This window comes from Aulonocara sp. 'chitande type north' Nkhata Bay, linkage group LG13 (assembly GCF_057382095.1).
Source record: "Aulonocara sp. 'chitande type north' Nkhata Bay isolate Kocher_YH1m ecotype deep benthic linkage group LG13, A_spYH_male_GT1.1, whole genome shotgun sequence".
Taxonomy (NCBI): domain Eukaryota; kingdom Metazoa; phylum Chordata; class Actinopteri; order Cichliformes; family Cichlidae; genus Aulonocara; species Aulonocara sp. 'chitande type north' Nkhata Bay.
Genome location: NC_141356.1, coordinates 19,160,701 through 19,181,693, shown reverse-complemented (window position 1 = coordinate 19,181,693; position 20,993 = coordinate 19,160,701). Strand labels below are relative to the sequence as shown.

General features: G+C 40.1%; 1 protein-coding gene across 7 annotated transcripts in view; it reads left to right on the top strand.

The window, feature by feature from the left end:
• Positions 1–20,993, top strand: part of ccdc88ab (coiled-coil and HOOK domain protein 88ab) — a 67,486-nt gene that overhangs the window by 16,885 nt on the left and 29,608 nt on the right. For all 7 annotated transcript variants that reach the window (XM_086258994.1, XM_086258992.1, XM_086258995.1 and 4 more), the window contains exons 4-8: positions 11,003–11,072; positions 17,006–17,064; positions 17,850–17,933; positions 18,060–18,200; positions 18,840–19,012. In XM_086258994.1, coding sequence (XP_086115120.1) covers positions 11,003–11,072; positions 17,006–17,064; positions 17,850–17,933; positions 18,060–18,200; positions 18,840–19,012 — 527 coding nt within the window. The remainder of the gene's footprint in view (positions 1–11,002; positions 11,073–17,005; positions 17,065–17,849; positions 17,934–18,059; positions 18,201–18,839; positions 19,013–20,993) is intronic.

The following is a 20,993-nucleotide window of genomic DNA, read 5'->3' as shown; positions in this document are numbered from 1 at the left end:
TATTTGTATATTTTCACCAAGTCTGAACTTACTCACACAGTCCTTTCAGCATCAGTCATGAGCAAATCAGTTTATTAGGGCATGTGCTTGTAGCTGCAGGCTAAATGTGCTTTGTCATGCAGACTCACATGCTGGCTATTCTGAATAAGTCCTGTAGATTATAATAGTTTAATAGCTCAGTTTTTGAACTCTTACACAGGTAGCAGTCAGTCATACATCACTCTAGGCATATATAATAAGGTTTGGAGTTGATTCATATTGATCTGTCTGGCTCAAATCATGAAATAAACTATCTTTTTTTATTCTGTTCCCAAAACAATAACTTGGTTAAAGCAAAGACAATTGAAGAGTCTCAAAAACTGACAGATGCCAGACAGCCTGATTAAGTCGCTAATCAGATTACCTGACTATACAAATAAGAACTTAAAAGCTTGATTTATATCACTGAATCCCTTGGAGGTTACACTGTAATGGATATTGTTGGTGTTTACCTTTCTCTGCAGTCACGTGCAACACTGAGGTGGTTATGTTGGCTTTGGAGCTAATAAATATTGAAAAATGCTCATACTTATATTGAAAAAGGGCAGAAGAATTTAGAACAATTTGTCTCTAGAGGTTGTCAGAGTTAGGAAAATGAGAAAAGACGTGAATAGACTGGAGGAAGGGGGCAGTCATTGTCTTATGGCTCAGCACACTGGAGTAAAAATAAAATGGCAATGATCGCAAGCTGATGGCACAGGTTGCCTGGTAGGAAGCAAGTGATCTGCAGATAGTTGTGGTCCTCAACTGCAGTCACGCTCGGATAGATTAGCAACTGTTTGCAAAACATTGTCGTCTTATTTATGAATGCAGACAGTGTGAATCACCAACGAGCACAACTCTTTTGCATAGTGTTTCTTTTCACAGAAAAGTGGTTGCTAGTTGGTTGGATTCTGGTTATTTTGCTATATCAAAACACTGTTTATAAACACAGATTGCAGATGTTGCAGACCTGGTTCCTGTCTTCAAAACAATCGTTTCAAAAGCAAATTGACTGTACATGACACATGGCCCCAAACTGTCAAATTGAAGCTGGCAGTTGTTTCGGGTTTGCAAAACCCGGTATTATTACTTTTCTGAGAAAAGGTGCCGAGGCCAACGTAAATCCCAGGGGCCAGAATCGGCCTGGCAAAGACTTAATCCTACCTGCTGAACAGCTTTTTGAAATATAAGGGAAGGCATACATTTTTGGACTTTTAACTTTGAAATAAAATTATACTCCACAGTAGATGGGTAACAAAAAAACAGCAAATAACAGAAAAGTTCCTGCCATTCACTGAATACAGTAGAAATTTCAGTTTTATAAATATGGGACAGTCTGAGCAGTGAGCTACACGAAATTGTGCCAGAAACTGTTATTTTAACTTGAGGATACTCAAAAATGTTGTTCCATTTTAAACCCAGAACCTCTCACCGTTCACACCAAATAATCACAGCCTTCAGTGGGAACTGAACATTAGCTTGCCTCTGCTCCTCTGCGTGCACATTGATCTGCAAGTGTTTGTGGATGTGCCTAGTAAGATAAAGCATAACAGGAATTTGTGGCAGTTAAATGCAGAGACAGTTCCTGTATGCCAAAAGGGAGATATTTATAGATGTTGTTTTTAAGGGGAAGCTAAGAGCTAGGTTCTTCTTTTTCTATTACTGAACTAAGGCATGTCTGCTATGTCTCTGTTATGGACTTACTGAAGATAAGAGTGACATTTTATTGGAAGCGTCAGTGAACAGTTGCACTTTTCTCAAACATAAATGCAGAAAAAGCCCACTGTGTCTTTGAAATCTCCAAAAATTCAATTTTCAGCAACACATTTACACAACCACTCAGATTTACTGCTCCAAAACGGTTTAGCACATTACAGAATTGACAACAGAAACAACCAAGCTAATTTGAATTATGCATCAAAGAGAGCAATAATTACTACAAAGACGTCTGTAGCATCAGACAAAGTTTTCCAGTCAGTGTAAAGCACAGCCCTAGGGATGACTGGATAGTGGGTGGTGGGGCAGGGCTTCCCCAGCCCACCTGCCAACACCTTTGAGACAAGCAGCAGGATCAACTCGTTCTGCCTCGGGGCTCTCTTGTTAAAAGCACTCTAGCTGATGGATACCAGCAATGAACAAAGGAACTGGGCACTAATGGTGCATTTGCCTACTCCTCTTCATGTAAATGATGATCTGTCCATCTGGCTATCAGTGGACCCTCACTGCTGCTCTTTTCATGGTAGTTTTTATTGCCAAGAGTGACTCTTGATTTTTATTTCTTTCCTAAAATTCAGTTGTTTTTGCTTGTAACCACTTTCTGCAAGGCTCCACTGACAATAGTAGTAAAGTAATTTTAATAAAGTGTTCATTTAAAAAATAATTCTCAAACCTTTTTTGTGGATTTTTACTCAGTTTGATAAGCTGTCAGTTCAGGTAAGCTGTTCACTTGTTAGTTTCTCTGAGACCATCAAAGTTTATTTTTGTTCTCCTCTTAAAATATTACTTTGACCAATAAGCTCACAGAATTATGTTGGCTTGCCCCTTGTTCTCTTGTGCAAACCCCTTAAGTGTACCTACAGCTCTTTTAGGCCTCTTACAGACATGAGATATGAAACATTGCTGACTTTATTCAAACGTGGCCAGAGCAGTGAAGAGTGAGCCATGGTACATGAGGTGTAATTCATGCAGCTATTTTATTATTATTAAAACGTGTGTGTTGAAAGTAACTTGTCTTCCTTTCTTTCTTTCTGTATCTACTTCCTCCCTTGCTAACTCATTCATCTCTCACACACGGTGACAGCAGCAGAGATAAACTATGAATAAACTGGCCTTATAAATGACTGCAAAATGCATTAGTCTGGATTTTTATCATACCTTGATGGATGGATGTGACTTCCTGTTTGTCTTGGGAATTTTAGCTCCAGCTTTATCTCATGCGGTCTTCCCTGGTCGACAGCCGTGAGACTGTTACTGTTTAAATTTTTACCACCAGGTCAACTTATCAAGAAAAGCTGTGTTATTCTTTAACATTGCTAATGACACACAGTTACATTTACCTGACTGCAGATGATTTAAGCTAGAAAGCTTGATGGTTTCCAGAGTCCCATCAATAGTTTGACTTGCTACAGAGAAACTTCACCTTCTCCCCAAAAGCGACTGTAGGGTAAGGCCTGATTTAGACGCAACCTATGTAAGGTTCCTATATAGGTCCCTCCATTTCATTTGACCCGTCATGTCTAATCCTGTAGTTGGCGCATTCTCCATCTAGGAATTTGCTGACATTTTCGAGTTCTTATGTGAATGCTATTAATATTATTCCTTATATTGAGGCTATTATTGCTATTCTCTCACTGATAAATTCAAAAACTAGAAGCCAGAAATACACTGGAAGAATCGACGGTAATGAACGCACTGATGTAACTACCTGACATGTCATTGCACTTCTGGGGAGGTCTACATTAGGTTACACCAAAGGTTACAGCATAGGGTTTTCAGAGGACTTTGCAGTTACTATGTAGCTATGTAACAGTGTGATATGTATACATACCCAGGACCACTGCTGTAATAAGTTTTCCATCAGTTTAAGCTGTAATAAGGTGATCATTTAGACTTAAAGAGGAAACCTTAATATGTCACTGGATGAATTCAAATGAGTGTAAAAATGGCTTTACCACATTGAACAACAGGAAAAGCTTTTCCTGCATTGATTTGGTCAGTGGGGATGTCGTGTGATCTGGCGTTTAAAGTGCTTGGTGTGTGTGCGATAGATATGAGAGAAAGCGGAAGCATGGTCCTTCCCATTGTTGTTGGCTGTAACCTTTTCAAGTTCATAATCTCTGCAGTTTTTCTCTGCAGAGGTGTGTGTGTGTGTACGCCTGCTCCTGAACATTTACTGTACCACGTGCTTCAGACTCTTGAGCATGGGGAGAATAAATCAATCTCCTCATTTCTATGGTAACACTCCACTCAGCAGAATGGGTGTGATTCAAGCTTTCAGGGCTCAGGCAGCATGTGTACAAGCACACACATACTGCACAATTAGTCCCCTGTTAAAGCTCTGCCGGTAGCGGAACTTGTGCTTGGGTGGAGAGATGGAAGGTGTGAGTGTTGAGAGGGCTACCTTAACAAAGAGCAGTCCTGTGTGACCAAAGCACAGCCAGCTTATGACCTCTCTATGGACAACACTGAACACACAGCAAACTTGCACACATACTGTAATGTGTATTAATTTTCGCATGGTTTTCGCAGCTCGAGGTGCAAATCTCATCTGCAAGAAGATTATCTCCATTCTCAGCACGTCCATTCACTGACCTTGAGCCTTAGACAATAGAGATGTCTGCAGATCTCAAAATGATCATCTGCCTTGCAATTTTCTTAATGTATTCCATTGTACATGCTTTGGGTTTATCTTACGTTTCAATTGAGGATGTTTTTGCTTCGCCTATCAGAGGAAATGGCTCAATAATACAAAGGGAAAGAGGAAGTGCAATATGTTTTTAAGTATTTCCACTTTTTGTTCACACATACTACATGATGACAGCTGTGTGTGCAGAGAGAACATGTTGAGGGAGTATATTCCAAGGTTTGGGTGGATGTATGGGGGTGGGTGTGTGGATAAGCTTCCACTTAACCTGTACCTCATTTTAGCAACCTGTCTAAATGTCTCTGTAGGATGCAAGAGCAGCCAGTGTTGAGGAGCTGTGGATCCTCATGGAATCAATAATACAGCAATATAGTGTCAGGATAGGGGGATGGTGGGGTAAAGAAAGATGAGAAAAGAGGAGGAGGAGGAGCCCAGCACTGCGTGCCTGGAGTGAAAAGTGATGGAATCAAAGCTGTAGCTCTCTTTCTTTCATTTCTCCATCTTTGCCATTTTCCCCATTCTCTCCTCATTTCCCCCCTTGCTCATCACACATGCCTCTCAATGTCTGAATAACGTCTCTTTTTTTTTAAAAAAATTTTTAAATTTAGTTTAATGATTGGCTATTCCACATCCCCCATGTGTGAAATGGAAATGATTAGACATTTGTAGTATTGGAGGCTGTCATATTGACTTGGCTAAGGACATTTCTGCTGTCACAGTTCGGATAAAGCACTGAAGGCTTTCCACTTGAAATCTGTATGACAGTAAGTGTGTGTGCACATGCATCCCTTGGTGTTTGTAGCACATTGCCATGACATGCTCAGTGTGATGGCTGGTCTCTCTCCTGCAATGTCCATCATGTTTTATGTATGTGAGCTAAGCCTTTGCCAGCTAATCCAAGATGCATATTAGGCTACTGTAGTTTAGTTTTTATTATTCGCCTCTAATTAATCCTCAAAGCATGCTATTACTCACGCTCTTGAAGGGAAAAAAGTCAATTTAAATAGCACCATACTTGAAAGTGCTGGACCTGATCTTACCTATAACACCTATACCTTGTCAGAAACCTATAGTCGACATACCCTACACCTCCCTCCCACAGTCTGGGTAAAATATATGAAGCTGTGACTGCGCCATGATGTTATACTGTGAACATTTCCCACACATTTAGTCTGCGTGAATGCTGTCAAGCTCCAGTCTTATATTTTTTTTCTTCTAAGTTATAAAGTCAGCTGCAGAGATGTAGTGCACGCTGTCTTGAGTTTTTTTTGACAAAGCTCCAAGCTAACACCCAGACATATCACAAGATCAAAGACTACGAAGTGTTCTTCAGTGTCAGTGGGGGAAGAACAGAAGGAAAAACTGTCCACGGTGTAGTTCTTTCTTTTATAAAGTCTTTAACAAAGCAGAAGAGGAAGTTGGGTGATGAATCAGTGAATGAATCAGCTGCAGTGCCAAATCACAACATGGGTCATGAAGAAGAGTATCAGACTATGACAAAGGTCATGCACCCAGACAAATCCATCAGTATTAGCTGGTTTTATGCCATAGAAGCTGCAAATTAATGACATAATTAATATAGCATAATTAATATAGCTATATGATAACCCAACGGGCGGGGCTGAGATAGATTTTGGTCGCCCGACCGGAGATATCGCTAGCTCCGGGACGTCGGGCTAGCGATTTTTGCGAGCCCTGAGACTGTTTTATAATATCTATTTCTCCATAGTTATTTATGTTTACAAATGATCAGTGGAAACATTCTAATAAATTAAAGTAACAAAATGATTATATAAATCCAGGTCTTTGAAAAGTGAAAGTTTGCCTTTGCAAATGAAAAGCTATACTTGAAGTGTGAACATAAAGCACTAAACTCAGTTGTCATTACATGGTTGTCATGAAATGAGAGTGTGAGAAAACAGAGCTTGCAAGGCGAACACATGCTAGCATGGAAGGGGACAGGTGTGACCATGAATGGATGAGGAGCAGCGGTCAGCAGTGGGACAGGTGGTTGTAGGAAAAGAAGTGTGTTTGTGTCAATCTAGTAAATGACTTCTTTGTTTATTTATTTAGTACTCTCAAATGCTCAGTTGACCTTATAAAAATCATGTTCTGCTGGTGTTTTACCATCAAAAAGGCACAAATGTTTAAAACTTGTCTGGTTTCCACAGCAGCAAAGGCAAAAATATTTTTCCCCAGGCTGAACTTGTGGTACTATATTAAACAGCAATGGAGTGAGTCTGAAGTGTAGCTCTCTGTGTGCGCTTATTCACTCTGAATACCAAAGAGATAATAAAGCAGAGTGCTGAAAATTTCCCCAAATTTTAGACGGTGACTCCAGGCTCTTTAGTTTCCTTTAGCATATTTTGGCTTCTATTTTTGCCCTTTAAAATCAGATGAATTTCACCCAAAGCGGCTGTCATGAGTTCTACATGGTGAATTGGCTGTCAGGCACACCAAATGCCTCTCTGTGAGATGCCAACTGTGGGCGTCTGAGATACGCTGATTATTCTGTCTGACGCTTATTCTGTCTGACGCTTGTTGAGTCAATCTGTCTCAGCCTTCAGACGTTATGGCCGTTTGGTCGCTTCGGCCTGGAACAGCCAGACATTGGTCACTGTTATCGCTCCATTTTGTCATTGTTATCAGTGTTGTATTTGCCATTACCACATTTGTTTATTGCTAAGTATTTACTTGTAAAATGCTATAACATTTATTGCTCTTTACAAAAAGCACTTGAAGTTATAATTTCAGAAATGCAAATTATATGTAAGCTTTTCTGGAAATTGCTTTGGAAATGTATGATGACTCCTTTCGTTCCTCCGTGCATGCTCAGACACCAGTGTAGACAGAGGAAGAGAGACATAGCAGCTAGGGTCACTGCTGTTATCACCACTGGGATGAAACCATGGCAACCACGCTTCGGACCTAATAACCATTACTGCCTGTTACTGCGACCCCCCCCCTACTCTCACCTTTACCCCATTTTAGTGAAGCGTCTCTGTGCATCATTTCTGTTATCAAATTATTAAAGGAAATTTGGTGAGTCTAACGTTCTTCAACTAAAATATTACAGTCTAAAAAAAGACAACAACAAACTAAGACCATGTGAACCATGTTGTAGTGCTATTTGATGACGGCCAAAAATCAAAATCACAATTATTTTGGTCATATATTCAACTTAAGGAACATCATCCATTAACTCAGTTGAAGTATTAATGATTTTTCTGCAGGTTTGTGTCCTCTAATTAAAGGCTTCCTTTCTTGGCTCAAAATAAACTTCACAGTGGAGGGGGAAAAAAAGTTTTTGTTCATGTTCGTCGTTAAGGTTGTAACAATTTTCCAAAGCTACCGTTTAACATTTTACTTCAGTTTTTCTTTAGAGGGGATGGGAGGGCAAAATAACAATTTTGGCAATAAACGTGTTTACTCTGATATATTTCCAGTCCACTCATTATCTGACCAATCCTTAAACACAGGTATCCACATGGGTACGACACTACATGAAGACAAAACTGATATATTATTGTCATTTGTATCTTAATTATGAATTATTGCACCCTTAGCAAACAATGGAAAATCATAATTAAATATAATTATTTGCACAGCCCTAGCTTTTTGTTATAGCTCGTTATTTGTCAGTCTTTCAGACTATGCGGCTATCTGTTTAAAACCAGATGTGAGAAATGCACTGAACATCTGTCACCCCATCCTCTGTATACCTTCCTGTGTGAACCGGCGGTTCTCTCTCTCTTCATCAATCCAAACAGCTGACAAAGGTTGTCAGAGCTGCTGCTTCTGCTGCAGGACTCTGATAAGGATAATAGTGCTGAAATTGTGTTTGCAACTTACATTTCCTTAAATTCCTTAAATTTCCTTTGACATGAAAAATATACTGGCCCATACATGTTTCTCAAACTGCAGCCATGTGTACAAACAGTTATATGGAGATGGGAAAAGCTGCACTGAGATTTTGAAGCAAATCTAGAAATTTCTTGTGTGTACATAAATATATGCATATTTTCATATATCTCAGTAAAGAGAGCCTATTAATGAAAACGTGAAATTGGCCAAAAGTTGTAGTTTTTTAGTTCCTATTATATCCTATTGTGTAGTTCCCTAAGTTATACAGGGATACAGTTTTGAATTCATCAGCTGAATGTAGCTGGTTGATTATTTTGGAAATGTTTCAAAGCAGCAACAGATGTGGTTCAATTTTTAGCCAGCCACCACCAAGTGATGTCAGTTTTTTTTTTTTCTTTTTTTTTCTCCTTCTACGGTGAGGTCACAGAGTATGTATAGAGCAGTTAATTACTGCACACGCAGAACTTCTGCAAAACCCTTTACTAATATAAGCCTCGTTGTCATGACTGCAGCAGTGCACTGCACAGAATAGTCGACTGTCAGGTCAGATGAGTTCAAGTTGTTCTCTGCCATCAGGTAAGTATGAAATATTCAAGTTAGCTGACCTTTATGTATATTCTATTTAAAGAACCCATCTCTTCCTTTGCAATCAGACATGTGGTTTAGGGTTGGTTTATACTGCTCTAAAAGTTTAGACCATGAACACTGTGGCAGTTAGCTGTGTACAGTTTCTACCAGATGGTTAGCTGGAACTTTCTGAATTTTACAGATGTTGCTTTATGGCAGTTTGCTGTTTTTCTTTTCTTTCCTTTCTTTCCCTTTTTTAAGGAGGCCATATTTTACCTTTTGCCTATCTTGTCCACTTTCATTTATTGTGTTTTTTCCTTTTTGTGCATGTGTAATATCTGCAGAAGTTACAAAGCCCATGTCAAAAGGAATTGTCTACTTCAGAAAATACTAGTTGTTATTAGGTGTCTGAAACACCTTGTTGGGGTCCAGCTTTTTGTTTTGTTTGTCTGTGTCGCCGGGTAATACATTTGCCTAATGACCTCCGGCAGAGAACAAGCACCCTACAGACCAACATTTTTATTCTTTTACAGTAGCTCAGGCTGCACCTTCAAGTCTTGGTTAAATGCCAGACATTGATGACTCCTTACTACTACAAGCCCAGGCTATACTATTATTTTTTACCTCTTCATGCTTCGTCCAAACTGATATACTTGATCACAAAAAATAGGGCTGGTAGATGCTGTTTATATGATGAAAATAGGTAATTTTAGTCTGCTGCTTGGTGGTTGATTGGCACCATGATGGCGTCATCACATCATATGTCATTTGTGGATATAAATGATGTTGTCATTAATTTAAAATAATAGGGTGCTTTCATCAGGCGTTTTAGGTGCAGAAATACTAAAGTTCTCACGTGCCAGATTTGTTGCTCAGCCACTGGTCCAGGAGGAGCTGGTAGAAAAAGACAGATTTCATGTATTATAGTAAGATTTCCACACCACTACCAGGAAAATACTCTGTGCTGTTTTGTTACATGGCTAATGTGGGTATAATTATATGCCCAGAGGCCAAAGTTATGTCAACATTTTAACAGCAAGGGGCAGAAACTGGGGAAACTTTAAGACCAATTTTAAACCAGTAAACAAGGACTGGGAGGGAGTTGGTTTGTTTCCATGTTGCCTTTTTTTGCTGCAGTGCGGGTCTTTGAGAAAATGGTAAGGGCATCCAAACAGTGTCTTCTGTTGCAGGTTCTCGTTGTTTGCCTGATTCTGGTTCTGGCTCCACTGGCTGATGGCTACTCGTGTTCTCATGAGGTTTACGGTTAGCCAACAGTAGTCTTTTGTCTTATTGTTTGTTCCAACCATGCAAGGCAAACAGAACTTTTCTGAAAGGTGGTCTGAAAGACACTGTGTCTAGAATAGAGTTGCATACAGAGAGAGAGCAGCAATGTAAAGTTTGGGTGAAAAATGATCTATTTATGGTTGTGGACCTCTAAAAGGAAATTTATATAGCCTTTTAAATGGCATTAGACATCTTATTATTATGATGATTTGAAGTCATTTGTTTCTAGCTGTTTTTGTACCATTGCTGCACCTTTAATTTGACTAAAATGAAAGCATCAACACCAACATTGTCAGTATGTGCAGATGTACACATTGGTGCATTTGTCTACCTGAGTGTAATTTGTTGGTTTGGTTTCATTTTGGTTATGATGATTGAAATGTGAATGTAGAGGGCCCTGCGGCATAAACCACACCAGCTATTTAACCCACATGCACACCACTGCCACTTGCATCATCTCACATATGCAGTCACTACCAATGCACGAAATCTCATGGTTAGCCAGATACTATTGATTTATCTGGCCTCACCCAGTGTGTAACTCTTAAAAATTTAAGAATTGTCTTTCTTTGGAAGGATCTCACCTTCCTACTTCCACACTGTCAAATCTCTGAGCATCATACTTGTAATATTTCAATTATTGCTATGTAGCCATGTATTGATAAACAATCAATGCTAAAAAAAAAGATAATCTTGGATGGTAGTATCCTCTGATAGACGTATGTAGCGCTACTAAAGCTATTTAGAGTCCAATAATCAAGAACTCTGGCAAATTAAAGTAACATTTGGGCTTGGTTTAGATTTAGTTGCTTCAATTTCTTTTCCATAATTCTTTTTTTAAAAATAAATATTTGACATTGCGCTCCCTTGCTGAACATTTTTTTTTCTTTCTTTGTGTGACAGGAGTGTCTCCAACAGCTGGTGATGATGCCTTTACCAAATGTGCTGATACTGGGCCGGAACCCCCTCTCTGGTAAGTGCCAGCATACTAAACAGTACGTCTTCATTATACAGACTGACGGTCTGACCCGTCCTGTGCCGGTTTTAACTTGACTCTAGCTGAGTGGCACTGGTAGTAAGTGCATTGCAGGCAGTTCACTAAGAGGACATTCAACATTGCAGAGCTCCCCAAACTTCATCAGAATGCAAATTTAATCCTGTTAAAATTATCCAGTGCTTTGATGTTTCATGTGTGCTTTCTCTTTGGTGCCTTTATTTTCTTTTTCTGCACAATAACGAGCTGTTAAATGTCATTCATAACCCACGCTGAATCGAAACTTAACAGCAGAAAATGAAAAATGTTGATCATATTTTTGCAGCGATGTGAAGTGGACCAATTATAGGTTTCACAATCTTTCTGCAGCTCTATTCTCAGAAAGCGTTGTGAAAACTTGTACACACATTTTCCACCACAAGCAAGTCGCCCACGGCCACATCTGTAGAGTTCTATTACCCAAAGTGTTAAATTAATTTAACCCCTTGGCATCAAGGCTTTGACCTGGTGCTCCCAGCTATGCAACTTAATACGTCTTAGTCGCCTTAAAAGCAACAATCGTGCAGAGTCAAGTGTTCGAACACCATGATAATATTTTATGTAGCTTGACTTGTCCAGCCCTAAGTGCCAACTTGATACTCCAGCATGAACTTAAGTAAGCCACTGAGGAGAAGATAACTAACAGCAGGTCATCATTTAAGAGTATGCCGTAGTGGTTGCAGAAATACATCTGTATTAAAATGTATAATTTGGAGGGGGTTCAGCCAGTGTAGATCAGTAGACACACAAAAGATCATTGGATTGGTTGCTCTACTTTGGGAAAACAGTATCCACACAAAGGTTCAGAGCTTTTGTGTAGATGTCTGCAACTTTAATCATGAGCTCTTCAGTGTATTGTTTCCAGGCTCAGGTCACAGATGTTGCTGAAAGATCTGTACCTTTTTAAATACCCATCCTCCCCCAGCTGCCTTATCATACGTTCATCACAGCAGTTTATTTTTGGGTTTTCAGCACTCTTTAGTGGTCACAATTACCCTTTTTAATTCTCATATGCCCCTACTAGCATGAAAGGTAAATAAATGAACAATAAGAGGCTGCAAGTAGTGAATACTTTTGTGTATGGATCACTGGCACCAGATTTCATAATTGCTTTTATTTGGTGTTTATTAATCCTTGTCAGCCCCTGTCTGTTTGTTTGAATACATCACTGCCATTTTCACAGCACCTTGGCAGTCTTTCACAGCCTCACGCAGCAGCCTTTAGAAGTCCTGAAGGAAATATTAAGAGGATACCGAGGTCGACCCATTGCACGAGTGGAGTGAAGCTCCATGTAAGTGGGCCAGACCAAGCAGGAAGACTTCACTCATCTAGTGCTTTTTACCTTGTAGCTCATCAGATAATCACTCAGCAAGGCAGCAGCCAGTCAGACCAGTGCTAGCTGTGGAGCTTGGCTGCTGGCTCAGTGACTGCCAGCTGAAAGTCATTGGCCATGTGGCTTTTATTATGCTCCCATTAGGGGGGGCAGGGGACAGCTCTCCATGTGTGTGAGTGCATGCATGTGTGTTTGGTGGATGGGGGAGGGGTGTCTTCACAACAGTGAACAGTGGGAATGCACTGTAGTACCCCCCTCAAGGCTCTGGTTTAACCCTAGTTCCCCTTGCATAAACATGCAGGGTTATATGCACAGACAAACACTCCCTTGTGCATGCAAGTAGTGTCTGGTCAGTATGGTTATGTGCACATGTCAGAAAAACAGAGTAGCTCCTTTGTTTAGTCTGTTTTAAAGTCTGTGAATTATCATCACTAATATCTTAGCTAATCTATAGCTGCTTTCCTTGGGCAAATTGAGTGGCCTTTTATAGTTATAATCCTCTTTTCATCACTCCTAATGGAAAATGCTATTCACTGACACCAGCCAAAAACAAAGCTGATTGAGTCATCATCAGACAAAATTTAAAGGTAAATTAGTGGAGTGTTTTTGGAGCATTTCTAAAACCTACAGTATGCTCCCTTATATTGAAGAACGCCATAATCTGAAGCCCTCTTTAACTCTATGCTGAAAACTCATACGTAAACTACGAGGGGCATAAAAGTGTAGGCATAAAAATAGTTTCCGGTGACATCAGTTCAGAAGTGGATTTCCTCGAAGTCTAAATCAGTATCGATCACAGTGCTTTGGCTGTCCTCACTGTATAGGAGCACTCAGACTATTTGTGTTCCTGAGGCTGAAATATTTTCGTTTTGTGGAGATGCACGTTTACCTCTGTTTGTGTGTCACCCACTGTGTATTTGTGTGAATTTACTGTCTTTGCATAAGATTTGAAATAGGACTTTGCTTCACCATGTGCAAAAATACCTTATATAGTGTAAATATTTATTTTATGAATTAATATATTTAAGCAAGAAAATCCGATATGAAAATCTCTGAAACTGAGGAAAAAAGTTCTGCCTATTTTTTACTATGTTGTGGTCAGTTGTGCGTCTATAATAAGCAGAGTAGATGGAGAGGAAACCAGTGTTGGGTTAGCTCTGAGAGCTAGGGGATTGGTGGCTATTAATATAAATGGGTAGCCTGCCTGAATAAAATCTATGTGCAGGAAATGCTGGGTAAAGCACAATTGCTCTAAAATGATCTCTAAGTAAGGTTTAGTCAACTCTGCCCTGTCCTCTGCTCCAGTGAGATGGGTTGAATAGACTCTGGCACCTTGTCAAAGCAATATCATATTGCATGTACCAGTATTATTACTGACATGCATGCCATTGGGTCCTGACAGAGCTTGCATGGAAGTACACAATTCTGTTTTTCCTCATAATTGACTCACATCCTCCCACACACTGCTGTGGCATTGCAGGAAGAAGGGTTGGTAACTGTCCTTCTGACCTTTTGTTTCCTGCCTAAAGGATAAAAGAGGGAGGAGGGAAAGGTGGTGAAAAAGGAAGCCTAGATGAGTGTGCTCAGTCTCAGAAGGTGCAGATCCTCTATAACAATGTTAGAGGATGGTAGGAAGGAAGGATGGGTGGATGTGTGTTGCAAAGAATAAATGGGTGGATGAAGTGATTGGATAAGAGAGGAGGAGAGTGATGGAGGACAAAAAGCCAGCAGAGATTGAAGGCGACCTCTTTGCTGCTGGAGGGAGATTTCTTTCTTTATTTTCAACCTTGCCTTTTCGCCTTCCTCCTGCTCTCTGTCTCTTTTGGTTTCTGTGTTTCTATATTCTTCCCTTGTGTTTGTGTTGCTTGTGCGCTGTGGTGCTTTCCTCCTTTTGTGTCTCTTCCTTTCATCTTTCCCTCTTTACCGCTTCTCGCTCTTGTTCTCTCTGTCTCTCGGTTGCTCTCTCTGATGGTATAAATTATTTATCCTATGAGGCCCCTTATCTTTCCTTGGTTGCTTCAGTCGATTTGCTAAGCTAAATCCCTTCCCTGACTAGAATAGGTTCCTGTGGCTCTAATAGACTATTGTTAAGCCCAGTGGCTCTGAGAATTAGTTTTATCTGTCACCCTCCTAGGCCCAAATTCACTTTTTTGTGTGCTTCATAATGAGTGACTGACTAAGCACACTTCAGTATTCATTCTTAAAACAGCACTGGTTATTTTCTAGAGACAGTTATTAAGAGTTAAGAGTATTTACTATTAATTAATGATAATATATACTTAAAATGCAGTGACATAAATGTTCAGTTGATTTTTTTTTTCTAAAATGTTTCATGACATCATGCCATGTCTGGGTCACACGCACAGTGGATTTGTGGAAAAACACCTGACCTTGTTATGACTGATTTCTATACCAGAAGGTTAGAAAGTTTCCCTCTGAGTTGTCAACAACCTGCCACTCATTTCCTTGGTTGCGCTTCAGCACAAATTCTATTACAAGAGAATTTCCATATTATGATTGAAGCATCTCTATAATAAGTGCCTAAAGAAGAAAAAAGGCTGCTGCAAAGCTCCAGGTCTACTAGCTGGAATGCTCAAAAAAGAGAGGGGGGAAAAAGAGACCTGCTTCACTATATATTTAACATAACTGAAAGTTATTTTCTCACATATGAATGCTGCAAATGTTGGCACAGTTGGGTCCTGACATTGTCAAGCAGTTGGCACACAAGATAGATTTTCGGTGTTGGCAAAATTCCACTTGCTTTAGGGAAGGATGCCGAGAGAGAGCATCCTAGAGGCAGGATGCAGTGAACACACCGGATTATTACCTGTGATATTTCACAACGTGCAAGCCGGCAGAGAGGCGGGGGCTGTCACACAGACGGGGGCTGTGAGATTAAGTTTAATATCTGATCTGACTCATTTGCATTCTGACATGTCTGGTAATTTCTCAAAAGCTTCAGGGCTACTCTGTAATAATATTGACTTTTGTGCCTCTGATTCAAGACTGATGAATGAAGCATAATTGATTTGTATAGAGAAACCTGTAAAATAGCTGAATAGACACTTGCAATGGGAGTCTCTGTTTTGCCATCCTGGAGCGACAACAGTGTCTGTTGCTTTAAAAAGCTCTTTCACATAGAAAGCAGCATGTGCTGTGCTGACTGCTAGGCCAAGCAAACGCTGACCTCTGTTCTCTGTCTGTACCATGTCATTTTTTGCGGCCACTTATGGTTTTATGTTTATGGTATGCGCTCGCTTCCTGCCAGTCTGCATTTCTACGGGTTGTGTGAATGTATGGATTTCAGAGGTGCCGTTTGTATCCACACTGTATGTGAAATGCCCTTAAGTTGTTGCTTTCCACAGCTTTTTTTTAACCACCTCAACCCACTCCAAACATGTACTTTTCAGTCCTTCATGAAAAGTACTTTCATCACTCATTCATCTCATTATCTCTCTTTTTTTGTCGTTTGGAAAGTCCCACGAAGATTAAAGTTGTCAATGAAAATTGTCCTTGTGTATGCCTGCTGTTTAGCTGTGATGATTGGCCCATAAAGCAGACCACCCTACATCGAGAACATGCTGTCACTAATCTGGATTTATGATCGTTTTAGCGGGACATTTTTAGCCCTTGCTAGCCCCCCTGGGCTGCGGGATGAGCTGGCTTATCACACACACTCTGGTTATCAACTGGGGGAACACAGTCTTAGTACAGAGAGACACAGATGCCCTTAACTAGCATTAACTATACCACTTAGTTAGTGTGTGACACACACACACACACACACACACACACACACACACACACACACACACACACACAAACATGCACCACCTGGTTTGCTGTTGTTCAGTCCCAAATCACACAGATGAGCTCAGGCCTGTTGAGCAGGCAAGCAGCTGTTTGTCGGTTTCAGCAGTTTCTGACAATATGTCCTGACATGTGGAAGTACTGGGTGTTCACCCTGCCAGCCTACTGCGCTGTGGAAAACATCGTGTCACTGTATCTGAGGAAAGGTTTTATAAGGGGAAATGGGAACAACCCAAGAATTTAGGCTTATTGGAAGTAAATGTGGGAATGATTTTATTCCTGTCTTAAAATAAGATGAAGCTGATGTTTTAATCTGAACCTACTACATCTTGATTTTTAGAGGGAATTTGGTCGTGTGAAGCCCTGTTTCCAAAGGACACACAACCTTAAGATAAATTTATTACTAATTGAAAAAAAAATCAGTTTGTAAAGCTTAATTTATGAGTTAGTTACTGACCTACATCATGCAATCGATCTGAGCTTGTTGTGATGAAGAGGCTGCGGAAAATACTTCCACTGCTATCAACAAAACACCAATCAGTAGCACTAATTAACTAACCTCTGTGTTTTTACTCCTTAATAAACCACAAAAACTGAACACAAAGCCAGACAAAGGGAGTAACAAGACACACGTAACAAATGATCTTTGATTTCCACAGGAATTTTGTTTGGGTTTTTATGCAGACATATTTAAAGTTATTCCCCTGCTGTGTCCTATGTCTTCCTTCAGCACAAGGTCTGGAAGAGATGAAGAAACTGTTGCTGTTGCTACTAGGCTGTGCTGTCCAGGTAAGAGCTCAGTGTAGTCGACCTAAACACTCCACATAAGTGCATTTGATACAGGTTTCATGCTGCTGTGAAAGTATGGACTAAGAAGATTCATAAAAGACGACTATCAACTCAAGATGATATTTTATGAGGAGGTCAAATAGATATCATTGTTATTTGTGTCATTTTTAGTGGTCATACTTTTGCAATTTAATTCTCAATCCAAAAAACACATTTGGAAGAGTTTAAGTCTGTTTAGTCCAGTCTTCCTTGATTTACTGCCAGCTTTAACTCTGATACAACTAACGCTGTGTAATGAATGACAATGCAGACCTTTTTCCTGTCTTATGACAAAGCCTGCATTCAGCTCTTACTCACTGCACGTCAGATAAAACCACTGACCTTTCACAAACTCCATTGTTTTATTCAAATGAAGCTGCACCTGTGTTCATGCACTTAACTCTGACTTGATAATGTGCCTACCACAAGGCTGCATTAAAACGCACAGATGCCTAGCTACTAATCAGAATTATTCATTAAAAATAAAAAAATACATTTTTCCATCTTCTTGCATCTTCTTATTCAGTTCAAGAGCCTGTCTCAGCTGTTTTTGCTCTTATCATCTTTCTGATGTATAAGAATACACTCAGCTCATGTTTACATTGTTGGCCTGCTAACCTCCTCTGGACCCCCAATTAAACTTACAGTATCAACTATGTCACATCTCAAATATCGTGCTCTTCTTCTCTCATTGAAGATTTAGAGATTTAACTTTTGCCCCTGCATCCTCCTCTCTCTGTTTACAGTGTGAGAAGAAGGAAGAGTACATTGAGCGTATCCAGACTCTGGACTTTGACACCAAAGCTGCCATAGCATCACGTATCCAAGAGGTATTTCTCCTCCACAGCAAACACAAAAGAGAAAATGTTATAAGCCTTGCTAAACCTTTCAGCTGGTGTTCACTGTTACATTCACTATTCGCTAAAGCTTTATTGACAATATGATGGTAATTTTAGGTGACTCATAACCAAGAAAATGTAGTGGACCTGCAGTGGTTGGAAAGTGGTGAAATACCTCCAGAGGATCTGGACAGCCTCTCCAGAAACCTGGCTTTCCACCTCAAGCGCCTGGTGGATGAAAGGGACACACAGCTTGAGGTAATGACATACTGTATATGTGTGTGAATATACACTTATTTAGGCTTATTAGTAAAATGACAAAGTACATAAACAATGCAGACCAAAGAACAAAGAAGTGTAGAAAATTTAATGAATTGAAATTCTCTCTGTTGTTGGGGGAGATTTGCTGATGAAAATCTTTAGGTCACTTTCGAACAGGGTTATGTGGAAATTTTTCCTTTTTTCATGTTACCACACAAGAGAAACCTCAGGAAGGAAGGGTTGAAACTGTTAACTGTCGCATGGATGCGTGTGTGTGTGTGTGTATGTTTGACTTTGACTTCGTGCGTCATTGAGTTTCCAACCCATGGGGTGCAGATCCCAATGACAGATACAGCGTGCGTGCGTGTGTGTGTGTGTGTGTGTGTGTGTGTGTGTGTCAGGGGGTTCTAATAGCCTCCAGATTATCACTGTAGTCCAGCCGCTTTCAATTAAAATCCCATTTCCTGTCGGGCGCAGTAGATCAAAATGGGCTGTATGTGGGACTGTGTGCACTTTTTATTCTGTTCTAGTTTTTGGGTGGTGGGAGTCCTTCCGTTGAATCAGTGAATCTCCTCTTTGTTTTTCCCTCTTAGCACTTACACAACACCTCACCTTCTATTTTCTGCTCCCATCCAGACTATAGTCGAGCTTACCCAGGAGAGAGACTGTGTGCAGCTCTCTCCACTGGCTCCCTGTTCAACCCAGTCTCCCGGTGACTCTCCCAGTATGAGGAGGACTGAGAGCCGACAGCACCTCTCTGTGGAGTTGGCTGATGCCAAGGCCAAGATAAGACGCCTTCGGCAGGAACTGTGAGTGCAACCACCATATCAGCTTTTTCAATAATTATCTAAATTAAGCACAGGGAACAGAAAAAAGAAGCTAGAACTGTAAATGGATCTCTGTGGGTGCCAATTTTGTTTCCTACTGTTGCAAGTGTCACAAATGTGATCTGAACTGGGCAGATAAAATCTTGCACGGTCATCAGGATCAGTATTTGAACTTCATCAGATTCTTCGTGATCAGCAATCACCTTCATTGTGAGAAAAGGATACAGTCTAACTGGATATTTATCCAAAGAGTCCATTTCCACTTGGCCCACTTATTAGTTGCACGAGCTTTCGTTGTTGTTATGAGCCACACACAAAAGAAGAAAAAGTGAAGTCATTCTCAGAAACCTTAGAGGCCTTTTAAATGTGGTTTATGAATAATAGTTTCCTTTTTTAAAGTGCTGTAATTTTCCAGCAGACAAAGGCTTAATGGCTGACATGGATCAGTTAGAATAGAAAACTTTTCACTTCAAGTGGAAGTATTTTACAGGGAGTGCAGAATTATTAGGCAAGTGAGTATTTTGTCCACATCATCCTCTTCATGCACGTTGTCTTACTCCAAGCTGTATAGGCTCGAAAGCCTACTGAACAAGACACACAAGCTGAAACGTCAAGACTGGGCCAAGAAATATCTCAAGACTGGTTTTTCTAAGGTTTTATGGACTGATGAAATGAGAGTGAGTCTTGATGGGCCAGATGGATGGGCCCGTGGCTGGATTGGTAAAGGGCAGAGAGCTCCAGTCCGACTCAGACGCCAGCAAGGTGGAGGTGGAGTACTGGTTTGGGCTGGTATCATCAAAGATGAGCTTGTGGGGCCTTTTCGGGTTGAGGATGGAGTCAAGCTCAACTCCCAGTCCTACTGCCAGTTTCTGGAAGACACCTTCTTCAAGCAGTAGTACAGGAAGAAGTCTGCATCCTTCAAGAAAAACATGATTTTCATGCAGGACAATGCTCCATCACACGGGTCCAAGTACTCCACAGCGTGGCTGGCAAGAAAGGATATAAAAGAAGAAAAACTAATGACATGGCCACCTTGTTCACCTTGTAACCCTAACCCTAACCCTACACACAGATATCCCCCTAAAATAGCTAAAACTAAAAACAAACTAAAAACTACTTCCAAAAACATTCAGCTTTTGATATTAATGAGTTTTTTGGGTTCATTGAGAACATGGTTGTTGTTCAATAATAAAATTATTCCTCAAAAATACAACTTGCCTAATAATTCTGCACTCCCTGTAGTGCTGCACGAATGAACTTAACTTGTACCTGTCCTGACAGACTGGCTGGTGCCTTGAAGTTGGTGTTGTTTAACAACTTTGCAGGAACTGTTTTACTCTACAGAGGTTGATTTTCATGTTTTCTGTTCCAGCTGAAATAATCATGAATTGGATTCCTGTGATAGGCTGTTATCAGTCCTGACATAGACTATGTCAAGGAAATTGTTTACACACTTGAGTGGATCTAATTTGCTGGAAAGAAGTGAATCTGTCACCATAACAGCATTTAAATGAGTGCAAGCCCTGTGTTGACAAAAATGTTAGCTCACCGCAAAGAGGTTAACTTGGGGGAAAATCATGTAGGTTTCATTTAGTCAAGCGTACCCTCATTTTCTTTATCAAATTAAGAGAAATGACAGCCATCTATTACACAAAGACCCATTTTGAGTCAGAGAAAGTCCTGAGCACTTCTTAAATTTATAGAAAAAGAAGTCCAACCAGCTAAAGCTAAAGCTTAATTTACATGGATAGAACTCCATAACAAATGACCAACATTGCAGGCTTGTTCATGCAGTGTGAGCTGCTGTCTGTGTTCTTATTGAAATGTTAAATATATTTATTTTACCAAATAATAATTTTAAGGATTTAGATCTGGGATGTGAGTTCTGCTCACATTATATAATATTCACATTTTGTTAATGTATAATGTAGGCTATCACTTCTAAAGGGTTTTGGTCTCTTAT